This window comes from Emys orbicularis, chromosome 1, assembly GCF_028017835.1.
Source record: "Emys orbicularis isolate rEmyOrb1 chromosome 1, rEmyOrb1.hap1, whole genome shotgun sequence".
Lineage (NCBI taxonomy): Eukaryota > Metazoa > Chordata > Testudines > Emydidae > Emys > Emys orbicularis.
The window spans coordinates 41683024-41695060 of NC_088683.1; the positions used below are offsets into that span (position 1 = coordinate 41683024).

The window sequence follows — 12037 nt, forward strand, 5'->3', positions numbered from 1 at the left end:
TGAACTTTGCTAACACGTAGGGAAAATGTTAAAATCAGATTTTTCCAGCACAATTGTTACTCCATGTTCCTGTCCCCAGATGGCTGGCAGGTAATACCTTTCATTGGCTTCCTTATTTTTCTTCAAATAAGTAGGTGCTAAAAGCATGTGATAACTCAGAGCAATATCAATGGCCTGAAGCAGTTTATTTTTCATTGTCGTGTTAATTGAAAATTATTTGTGGAATGGATTCCTATTAAGCCCCATACCTTACAAATAGCTCTTGTAAAAAAATCAATATTTGCAGCAGTACCTCTCCATCTTGTCCACATTTATGTAAATAAATCCATCTTTTTCAGACAATACAGGAGGTACAGCCTGATGTGGTTGTGGTTGAGCTTTGCCAATACAGAGTTTCTATGTTAAAGATGGATGAACAGACATTACTAAAGGAAGCCAAAGAAATCAATCTGGAGAAACTTCAGCAAGCTATAAAACAGGTATGATTACCTCAGTGAAAATTAAATCTATCTGTGCTAAAAGGTAATTCAGCAAACAGAAACATGGCTGCTACCAACTTCTACCAAGCCTACTAGCACTTCAGCCCCAGTGTGAGCATAGCTACAATGGTCAGGGCTTGTCTACATGGGGAAATAGCCTGGAATAGCTGTTGTGAATAGGTACTCTGTACTAGTTCCCCATATGGGCACTCTTGAAGTGGATTAAACTAAACTGCACAAAAGCACTGTTAGGGCTATGGTTCACACTCCCCTAATCCGAAGTGTGGGGCTGTGTAGACATAGCCTTAGTGCTAAATAAGAGTGTCTACATGGGGAGCTAGTGCAGAATAGCTATTGCACTTTCAGTTCACGACCTAGCTTATTTTGTAATAACTTCACTGTGTAGACAAACCCTCAGAGTTAAGGTTGTTTGTTAAGCCTTGGTTTCGGCAATTCCTGGCTTTTCAGTGCTTACGGCCTTGATTCTACAATTGGATTTGTACAGGGATCCTCTTTGATGTCAGCAGGGCTCTGCCTGGGTTTCACCATATGGAGCCTGTTGCAGGATTGGAGAATAACTTTGCAACCTTAATGTTCTTTTGACACTATTTTATGGAATTTTAGTCATACATCTTGTTTATGTGTGTGTTCTGGGTATTTAATTTTTATATAGTTTCTGAGTGGTATATTTGGTTGCTTTTCCCCTTCGTTATTAATTCCGTTCTACATCATGTTAATATTTGCTATTTGTGTTATATTGTGGATCAATTGTCAGTGGATTAGCATTCAGGTCATATCCAAACTGGCTGGTTGTTAATGTGTGGGTGTGTATGTAAATATAAATTCAGTCCTTTATTATCTGTATCAAACAATGAACTTGTATTTGTGTTTAATAAAGTTAAAATTACTCACTGGGCAACAAATAAAAGTTGATTAAATGGTATATTTATCATAACTTGAACAGACTATACAAGCATTGGGTCATCAATCAATGGTGTCTTAAATCAGTGTTTCCCAAACTTGGGACGCCACTTGTGTAGGGAAAGCCCCTGGCGGGCCGAGCCGGTTTGTTTACCTGCCCTGGCCGCGGTTCGCTGCTCCAGGCCAATGGGGACTGCTGGAAGCGGCGTGGGACGTACAGGCCGCCGCTTCCAGCAGCTCCCATTGGCCTGGAGCAGCGAACCACAGCCAGTGGGAGCCGCGATCGGCCGAACCTGCGGACTGGGCAGGTAAACAAACCGGCTCGGCCCGCCAGGGGCTTTCCCTACACAAGCGGCGTCCCAAGTTTGGGAAACACTGTCTTAAATAATCAAGTTAAAAGGACAGGTTCATAACCGACTGCAGATATTTTGATTTTTATCCTGAACCTTTGGCATAAGTAAGTAGTCATATTGACATCAGTGGGACTGCTTGTGAGTTGGTATTTACAGGTTTGGTCCCAAAACAAGAACACTTGTTGCCAATCTGAAATCACATGTGGTGAATAAGAAGTTAGTAATTTTCTGTGTGTGTGTGTATGGTCTCTCAGTAAGTTCTTTCTGACTCATGTAGCTAGAGCAATAACTAGTCCTTCCTGTTTTGTATTTATATAGTCTCAAAGACCAGGATATTGCAACATATTTAAAGGTTACATTTTTTGGTAAGGTTTTCTTTAAAGCAATGACCAAAATGACACAGCCTCTGTGCAATCAAGGGATCATCATCAACGTTTTTAAACAATTAAAACAGGAACAAAACATCACTCTTTTCTTCTTATATCTAAATACGAATGCAACCGTTTTTGCCTTGCAACTTTATTAGAGGAAAAGACCAATGAAAATCTTATAGAAAACTGATTTCAGATCATTGTTAGTCTTTTGACATTTTTTCCTGAAGAGGAGACTTATGAAAGCTCATGATGGCAGCTCTGTAGTGTCGTGTAGTCAGCAGTTCCTGCCAGGACTTGGGGTGACTCTCCTTTTGTGCCGCTTGGTGGCAGTGCGAGTAACTCAATATTGGACCTTGTTCCATTTAAATTATTATAATTCTTGTGCTGTTCTTTGAATGACCATTTCAAAAACTAAGGTCAATAAATAAAGCTACCTATGGATGAGGGTCCTTTGTATGTAGAAACACTGTGCATTTTACCCATTCCCAATAGTAATCAAGCCTGCCTTGAGTGGATATTTTCAAAGGCACCCAACTCCCACTGACTCTCAACAAGAGCTCGCCCCCTAACTGCCATCTGTGCTTTTGACAGTTTCCCACCTACTCTACAGCATGACTGGCTGTTCTCAACAACCTGCTCCCTGTTTGTGACAGCATGATGTGGTGTTAAAGCAGTGTGAAACACCCTGGTTTAGTTAGCAGGGATTTTTTTAAGGCCTCTTTTCCAGTTTCAGTTCTTCTTGGTTCACATCCCGAGTTTTGATTTGCAGTGGAGACCCAAAACACAAAGCAAAGCTCAACCTAAACAGCAGAACTTTGCCTTGATTTCAGTCGAAGGGTCAAAGCCACCCAGTCATCATCCCAGGATCCTTTAGCAATAACTGATAGGGAGTGCTGTGCTGGGGAGAAGGGAGGGTTTCTGAAAAGTAGACAGTTCGGGACTCTTGGAAAGGAGCAAATTCCAAACTGCCAAACCCTATAACCAAGAGCTACCCTACCTCTCATCCTGATTTCCCCTCTCCCCCACCTTTTGCCTGAAATGACCCACCCTCCCTGATGCCAGGTGCCTATTTACTTCCTCAAGCTAGAAATTGGCCAGAGGGAGGTGTCCAGGGGGTGGTGTTGTGAGGCCAGGCCAGGTCACGAGGAACTACCAAGTGAAATGCACCAGGAGTGAGAAGTCATCAGGCCAACAGGGAGAGTGGGAGGGAAGAGGACGGGTGGTGAAAATGAGTGCTTGTTCACAGAGCACATGGGACAAATGCTTCCATGAATTCAGGAGAGATCCCCAGCAAAATAGGTTTTTGTTTTTTGTTTTTTTTTACCTAAAGCGGCTGAGGCTGGATTCCTGCTGAGATCACTTGCTGCCGTTTGCTCCTTTAGGACAGATGTAATTAATTTACGCTTGTGCTCAGGGTTTTCTTTTTGCACAGTGATGGAAACACTGCATCCTGCTTTGTAGCAGAAGGACATGACTGCAGTGTATTTCAGTCAATCATGTTCTTAATCTGCCCAAAACCCAGTGCCTGTCCTATTTGCTTAGACTCAAGAAAGTAATAGGTGATAGGCTGAAGCAGATAGCAGCAACCAGCAGCACAAGTCCAGACAAAGAGATTGAAAATCTTAAATAAATGAAAATAATTATGTAAGTAAAATGCTACTGAGCGATTGCTGAAATATAGCCTAAGGATGAGGGCTTGTATTTATTGTATTGTCTATCCACAAGTACATCAGTTTAAAAAAAAAAAAAAAAAAAAAAAACTTCTCTTGCTGGGGATCTCTCCTGAATTTGTGGAAGCATTTGTCCTTTGTGTTCTGTGAACAAACACTCATTTTCACTACCCTTCCTCCCTTATTCTGCAGCCCCAGGTCGAGTTTAAAGCTGTCTTCCCTTCATGGAAACTGGCAGAGCTACAGTTGCCAGTTGGATCCCTTCTTATGCCCACAGCGTGAATCAAGCTCAGGGTTTTTCTTTAAGATCTCATCTGCAAGTCCATGAACAGGAAACTGCCTGATCTCAGCTTTTCTGGATTAGAAAGAGGAAGTTCTGATTTGACTCAGCCGGTGTTCAGCACTGTTTGAAGAATCTAGCTGTTTCATGCTTAGACTGCTAGGTCTACCCCACTCCAATATCCCTCTAGCAGGGCAAATGCAGAGCAAATATGGTCATGTTCTGTGCTACTTATATTTGGAGGAGAATGCAGTGTTTGTTCTAATTTATTCAATTACAAATGTGGGGTATGTGCTACTCTTGCTATTCACATGGACAGATGCTTTCTTCTCACCTTGGGAAGGGGGGCTGAAACAAGACTGGCTTATTTAATTATTTCTTAAACACATTTTTCTTTGAGCAAACAATCTGGTGTGTAAGCAAAGAGCATTTTTAACAATGATCCCACATATAAATGATGAAAGCTGAAATAATGGGAGCAGTGTTCAGCAGTAAATCAGCTCCAGAGGGTGGCTTCAATGTTTCTTCATCAGAATAATTGATGGTTCTCAGTGATTGCTAATGGCACAATGTCTGTGTGTACTTCCTAGTAATCCATACGGTTTGATGGTTCCTGTTTAATGTTTTTTTCCCTTTTCTGCTAGAATGGAGTCATGTCAGGACTAATGCAAATGCTTCTGCTGAAGGTCTCTGCTCACATCACAGAACAGCTGGGAATGGCCCCAGGAGGGGAATTCAGGGAGGCTTTCAAAGAGGTAGGGGCTGGAAGTTGGTTGTTTCTAAGGTAAAAATATTGGTCTCTTGTACCTCAGTCAAACAAAATAAAGTCACTTGTTTGGCCAGAGCGCTCTTTTCTGATCCCTGTCTTATACATGGTGAGGCTGGAGAACTAAAGATCTTTTACTTAAAGGGGAACTGCAAAGAGGAAGGGGAAATGGTGGCTTTTGCCGCCTTACTGCCCCTTTCTGGTGTATATATGGATGGTTCCATAAAGACTTGAAAAATATTTTCGGCTTTTGTCTTCTCCCTAGAAATAGTGGTATTCAGTTCTTACTTCTCTGTATTTGCTGGGGGATAGTGAAATCACAGTAGGTCTCCAGCTGAGAGAGAGGGGATGCTAAACATTTCACATAGAGCTTTTCTCCCAGTTTTGGCCCTGGTCCTTCAATGAACTCCTCACGGGTGGAACCCTGTTCCCATGCAAATTGGGGCCTTTGTCTGGAGTCAAAAGGATTTGCATGGGTATCGCAAACAAACACCCCTGTCTGACTAGACCTCTCCTGGCGAGAGAGCTGCAGCTCAGGTTTCAATATGTCCTGATGACAGTGTTGTCCTTCTAGTTCTCTGGATCATCATTTCCCCAACCGCGTTGGAACCCTCTATGGGGGAGGTGGGGACGGGGGCCAGAGACTTTGAATTAATAAAATGTACCACTTTTGCAATGAGCAAAAACCTAATTAATGAATTAAATATATGAAGTGGTGGCTATTAAAATCAACAGTTCCCACAGTTTTTTCTATGTTTAGGCTAACATAACATTTTACATAACATCTCAGATAGCACTGTGTGGTAACTGCTGGGAGAATACTAATTTTTTTTTTTTTTTTTTTAATCCGTGTCTTTCCTATCCCTCATTTGAGAGGGAGAAGGTGTGTAAGCAGGCTGGACAGCACTGTGTCTCTGGTGATCCAAACGTTGAACACACATATAATGGGTGTGAGAGGAAAAACTGCTTCTTAAACTGGCAGTAGAACCACGTGGGGAACATGGCAGCATGAACACAGATGAGGACAGCCTCAGTATTGAGCTGTCACTCTAAGAATAAGGGATGGATTCTGCTACACTTGTGTTTGTGAAAATCTGCTGCTCCACTCCCACTGCCACCATTTATTTCCCTTTGTTGTCAGTAGCAGGAAGAACCAGCCATCCTATGAACATCACCTACAAGATAAGAATGTAGCCAGTCCTGTAGAGGGTAAATCTCCCCTAAGCTGGCTGAGACAAGATGCCTCTTCATGAGCCTGGCGTGTTTTGAAACTTGTTATAAATAGAGCTTACGGGGGGCCACAAACATTAGGAGAGTCAAATAGGGTTGTGACAGGGGAAAGTTTGGGAATCCCCAGTTCAGAGGATCCTCCAGCCAAAACTGGGGGGGATTCAAGATGTCTCATCTCCAATATAAAAAGACAAACTGAAAAAAAAATCTTTGCAGCTATCTAAATAGTAGTAATAAGGGAAAGGGCACATACACAATCTTTGTTTGGTTTGCAGTTCACTTTAAGCAGTCAGTGCCAGGACAGAAACTTGTGTGATAGTAACATGAACATGCTACAAAGATTTCATGGTGCTCCTGCAGCTTAACAATGCCAGGAAAACTGCTTTTTAGCTATATGCTATAATTCATGGGAAAATACAGTCTGAGTCCTAGGTAGAATGTCAGACTTTGAAAGGAGTGAATTGGATGTATTAGGAAACTAAGCACAGACCTACTCCACTCAGTGTCTCTTGACATTTCAGTTTTAATACATGGATCTTTAAATGTTGAATTGTTTTGATGCAGTCAAATTGATTGAATAGTACCATTTACTGCAGAGCTTTAGTTCAATAATTAGTAAGTAATACAGTTACACTGATCATGCTACGTCTGGGTTGTGCTACGAGGCACAAAGCTGAAGACTAAGCTGATGGGAACTGTGTGTGTCCAGTCCTTTTTTGGAATGGAGGGGGAAAGTAGCAAGAAGGTTGTGTAGTAATATGCTAACAATACCCATATTGTTCTACCAGATACTCTGCAGTGTCAGAACCCTTGTCAGCCCACCAGAAATCTATCTCTGTTTTAGACATAAATTTAATAATGCTGCTAACTTGAGACCTCCTTTTTTTCTGCAAGTCCATTATCAATTGAAGGAGAAAAGTAGAATCCTGCCAGTAGACTTGTTTCTGTATTTTGTAAACACATTTGGTTTGATTCCTCACTGCCTGCCCCTTGTGTAGTCGTTTACTCCTATGCAAAGTGAAAATACTATGGTATCAAATCAGCATGGTAGCATTTTACAACTGCTTTGTACAGGTGTCGATGACTACACAAAGTGCAAGGCAGCGGGGAATTATGCCTGTTATCTTTGGAACTCCTAATGGATTATACTCCCAGTACTATTGTAAATCTAGTTTTGTACAGGCTGTAATATAAAAATGATTTTTGAAATACTTTTAAGAGGGAAGAGGGTGTCAGCAGGGATGCTGATGTTAGTATCTGCATTCACAATAATCTCAAGGAAATTTAAGGTCATAATTTGAAAAATGTTTTCCAGTTTTTCTTTTTTCTATAATCCAGTGTGTGTTTAAATGAAACACAACTGACCAAATATGTTTTATACAGTGCTGCATATCTGCATGGAATGTAATTCATGAATACTAGGATTATTGCAGTCCTTTGGTGGATAGTTGTTAGTGGGACACGTTTTTCAGCCTAGCCTTAACTCTTCTTGCACTTGTAGTTTTGTGGGAACTAGTAAGTAGTGATTATAGGCATAAAATTGTGCCCATAGTTGTTCGCAGATATAATTAAGGTAATCTGGATGACTGAGTACCTGAGCTGCAGGTACAATCAGGTACCTGATTTCCAAAATACTTTAATTGTGCTTGCAATGTATAGGTGGAAAATCGAGCCTGACCTTGTAAATCTATCCCAAAATCTCTGAGCATATGGTGATGTCACTTTAAAGTAAAATCTTAGCCCTTTTTAATGCTTATCTTTGTTGCCTCCATTTAGTCATAGCTACTTGAATCATCTAGTAAATTTAAAGGCTCAAAAGGTCACTTGATGATAAAACACTAGGGGGTGAAATCCTTGTCCCTTTGAAGTCAACAGCATCAGAATTTTGCACTAGGAATTATCTCTGCAATGTTAATGAACTCCAGTGTATTAATCCAAAAAGGCCATTGGATGAGTTCAGTGATCTGCCCAAGTGACGGTGGTCCCAATCCTGACACGCTGCAGGATCAGGCCCTTGATGTGATCTATCTTATTGATCATATGAAAGACACTTTTGTCCCAAATGAGTTCCTGTACAATCTATAGAGTCTGGTTCCATTAAATATTTGTGAAGTGAACCTTTGGCTCTGTGCTTTATTTGGTTTAGTGTTCCTCTCCCTCGCTTGCCATTTGTCACGCTGCCAGCCGTGGACTGGCTCTTTTGTGGTATCCGGCTTAAGACGTTATTTCTTGCTCAGCAAGAGCCAGGCAGAAATATGTTCATACCAGTTGAGAAAGTAGTACCCATACCAACTCACAATCGTTTTAGAAGAGGTTTGAGATCTGAATCCTCACTGACAGAAAACAAAGTATTTTGAAATCCTGTTTGGAAGGACCTTTTTGAGAGGCGGAAAAAGAGGTTTGCCTAGGGTTCCACCTAACATGGAATTCATGTGTTCTAGACAGGGTTCTAGAAGGTCTGTGGCTTCACGTACCTCTGACTCAAAGATCTGTCATAGCAAAATCTTTTTTCACCAGGGCAAGCCATGTAGTGTCTAGTATCCCACTTCCACCAGCCTTAGACTTTCTGCCTCTCATTCCATGTTGTGTGATGGATCCAGGATATTACAGATCCTGTAAAAGCAAAATTAAAAATCATTAAAATCATTTTTGCTTTTGACCTTATCCAGATCTAAATCCAAGTCTCGGTCCCAATCCTGTCAACAGCAGTCATATGCAAAAAGCTTTCTTCTGCCTAGCCCAAAAGCTGGTGACTCTTTTGGTAAGGTGCAAAAGATAGAGAGGGTTAGTGTGCTGTTTGGTATGAATAGAGCCCTGGGTTTTTATTGTAATAACTGTTGCATTTCATGGAAGAACTATTCCGTTATGGGATATTATGTTGAAAATAAAAATGTTATTTACCTACAAAATATAAAATTCTTCTTTGAGTGCTAGTCCCTGTTTGTCTTCCAATGGTGCACATGTGCGCCAGGCGCCTGAGTCTGGAAATTTTAACTAGCAGTGTGTATGTGTGCAATAAATCTCCTTATGCTCTCGACTGAGCATAAGCGGCAGTATGTGCTGACGCCTCTCCAGTTCCTTCTTATTCCTCTCTGTCTCTGCCAGATGAGCATAGGCGGTACCAGGAGCTATTGCAGATGATTGCCAATGACCTCCAGATACAACTGGAGCAGGTCCAGGACCTACAACACTGGCTCTTGGATATTTTGCAACCTGCAGGCCCAAGGAAGGTGGCCCTTCCACTTAATGAGGCCATCATGAAGCTGATCTGGCACACTCCAACCCCCACATGAGGTGCTATTTTATCCCCATCCTGGGAGCTGAATTCTTTTTCTCCCACCTTGCCCCCAACTCTGTTACAGGCAGCTACGGAGAGGGCTAGGTCGCAACATCAAAGGACCACTGACAAGGACTCAGAGGTTGGAAAAAAGTCTTTTCCTCTATGGGCCTGCAATTCCGTATTGTTAACTATCAGGCCTTGCAACAATATGATTTTAACAACAGTTCCAGGCTGGTGGAATTTAAGGACAAGCTTCCCTCTAAGGACAGAGCCCAATTTCAGACCTTCACAGAGGAGGGCAAGTTAGCGGCAAGAATACCTCTCCAGGCTGCAGTAGATTCAGCAGATGCAGAATCGAGAGGCCTGGCTGCTGGTATAGTCGTGAAGAGGGATTCTTGGCTACAGTCTCAGAGTTTCCCCAGGGAGATGCAGAATACCATACAGGACCTTCGCTTTGCTGAGCTGAATCTCTTCAGCGTGAAAAAGCATGAGTCCCTAAAGGACTCGCTAAAGGACTTGAGATCGACTCTACGCTCCCTGGGGATTTACACTGTGGCCCTGAGGAGGAAACACCAGAGATAAGCCTATAGGCCAAGGCATTCTACCACTAGTGTCCAGACAAACTTCCACGGAAACATCAGAGGGATCAGAGGTCTTACTTCTTAGCCCCTATACCACCATGACCTCTATCTATTCCGAGCTGCCTACTACCCTGATGCCACCCACCCTTTCCCCCATTATTTTTTGGGGCTGTCTCACACAGTTCACCCACTATTTCGACTTGATCACGACAGACAGTTGTTACCCGTCAAGGATTATCCATCAAGGATACTCCATTTGAGTTCCTTTCCTTCCCCTGTCACAAACCCCTTTCCCAGACCTCTTTCAGGGACCTCTCTCTCTCTCTCTCTCTCTCTCTCTCTCTCTCAAGGTTGCTCTTCATCAAGAGGTAGACTCCCTCCTGTAATGAGAGCCAATCGAGTGTGTCTCATCTCAGTGTCAAGGGAGAGGGTTCTATTCCCTGTATTTCCTAGCCCTAAAAAAGATGGGAGGTGGATACGCATCTGGACTTTCAGCAACTGAATACCTTTATTCAAAAGTCAAAATTCAGGATGGTTACATTAGTGTCAGTAATTCCCCTCCCTGCAAGAGGGGATGTGGTTCTCACCTCTTGACATGAAGGACGCGAACTTTCAGGTGAAGATTCATCCCTCCCACAGAAGGTTCCGGTGTTTTATGGTGGTCCAAGAACATTTCCAGTTCAGAGTTCTCCCTTTCGGGATAGCAACAGCACCCAGAGTGTTTACAAAGGTTTTTTCTATGGTGGCAGCCTAAATGAGACGTCAGTTACAATTTTCCCATATCTGAGTGATTGGCTCTTGGCAGGTCGCTCCTGCCAAGAGGTCAAGTTGGTGATGGTGTATCTGCTCCATCTTCTAGCAGCCCTTCATCGGAGCCACGCTGGACTCTGTTTCTGTGAGAGCTTTCCTTCCAACAGAAAGACTTCAGTTAATGAGCAGCCTGATAGCATGGATTACTTACAGACCAAGAAATGTGGTCAGAATGTGCCTTTCACTTTTAGGCCATATGGCTTCGCTTTGGTGATACCATTTGCCATCCTTCATCTACAGTGTCTACAGGCCTGGCTCTGGTCGGCCTACTCACCAGACAAAGGTCACATTAACTCCAGAGTGACCGTTCCAGCCAGAGTCATCGCCTCCCTCACCTGGGTGGTCGAACCCAGAGAGAGTGAGAGTGGGCATTCCCTCCAATACTCCTACCCCCAGAGCCACCAACATAACAGGCACTTCCCTTCTGAGTGGGATGTTCACCTGAACAACTTCACTGCACAAGGTACCTGGACTCCACAGGAGGCCAGACTGCACATCAATGTATTAAGTGATAGCAGTCCACCTGGCTTGCAGACCCTTTCTCCTGCTTATGCATTCGCTCCATATCAAAGTGATGTCAGACATCACCGTGGTCCTTTACATAAACAAACAGGGCAGAGCAGGATCTCTTCCCCTTTGCCTAGAGGCAGTCAGGCTTTGGAGCTGGTGTATAGGAGCCAGAGGAGACAAGACTTCATTCCCTCGACATCAGATATGCCCTGGTGTTCTACCTGCAAAGGACCAAGCCTATCAGAAAATCACCAAGACTTTTTCTCACCATAGGAGAAAGATTGCGAGGTCGAGCAATATCCTCTCCGAGAATCTCTAAGTGGGTTTCTGGATGCATCATCGAGTGCTACAGGTTAGCACACATACCTCCTCCTGACGGAGTCAGGGCACAAGCCACCACTACAGCATCCATGCAGGACATTCCAATACTAGATATATGCAGACCAGCCACCTGGAGCTCCTTCCATACATTCTCTATACATTGTGTGCTAGTTCAGGCCTCTGCTGCAAATGCAGCAATGGGAACTGCAGTACTGCAAGCATCTTCCTCACACCCTGCTCATATCTGAGCACTGCTTGTCAGAATACATGGGACTAGCACTCGAGAAGCAATGGAGGTTACAGACCTGTAACTGGCTGTTCTTTGAGCTATGTGGTCCCGATCTGTATTCCACTACCCGTCTACTGTCCCCTCTGCTTTGGATCCTGCTGGATTTGAGGTAAGAGGAGGAACAGGAGAGGCGTCAGCCTGCACTGCCTCTTGTGCTCTTGGTCGGGAGCATG

The 12037-nt window shown here is 43.2% G+C and overlaps 1 protein-coding gene across 2 annotated transcripts in view; it reads left to right on the top strand.

The window, feature by feature from the left end:
* The window catches only part of TRABD (TraB domain containing), a 54763-nt gene that overhangs the window by 30418 nt on the left and 12308 nt on the right, over nt 1–12037 (top strand). For both annotated transcript variants that reach the window (XM_065423260.1, XM_065423261.1), the window contains 2 exons: nt 339–479; nt 4722–4832. In XM_065423260.1, coding sequence (XP_065279332.1) covers nt 339–479; nt 4722–4832 — 252 coding nt within the window. The remainder of the gene's footprint in view (nt 1–338; nt 480–4721; nt 4833–12037) is intronic.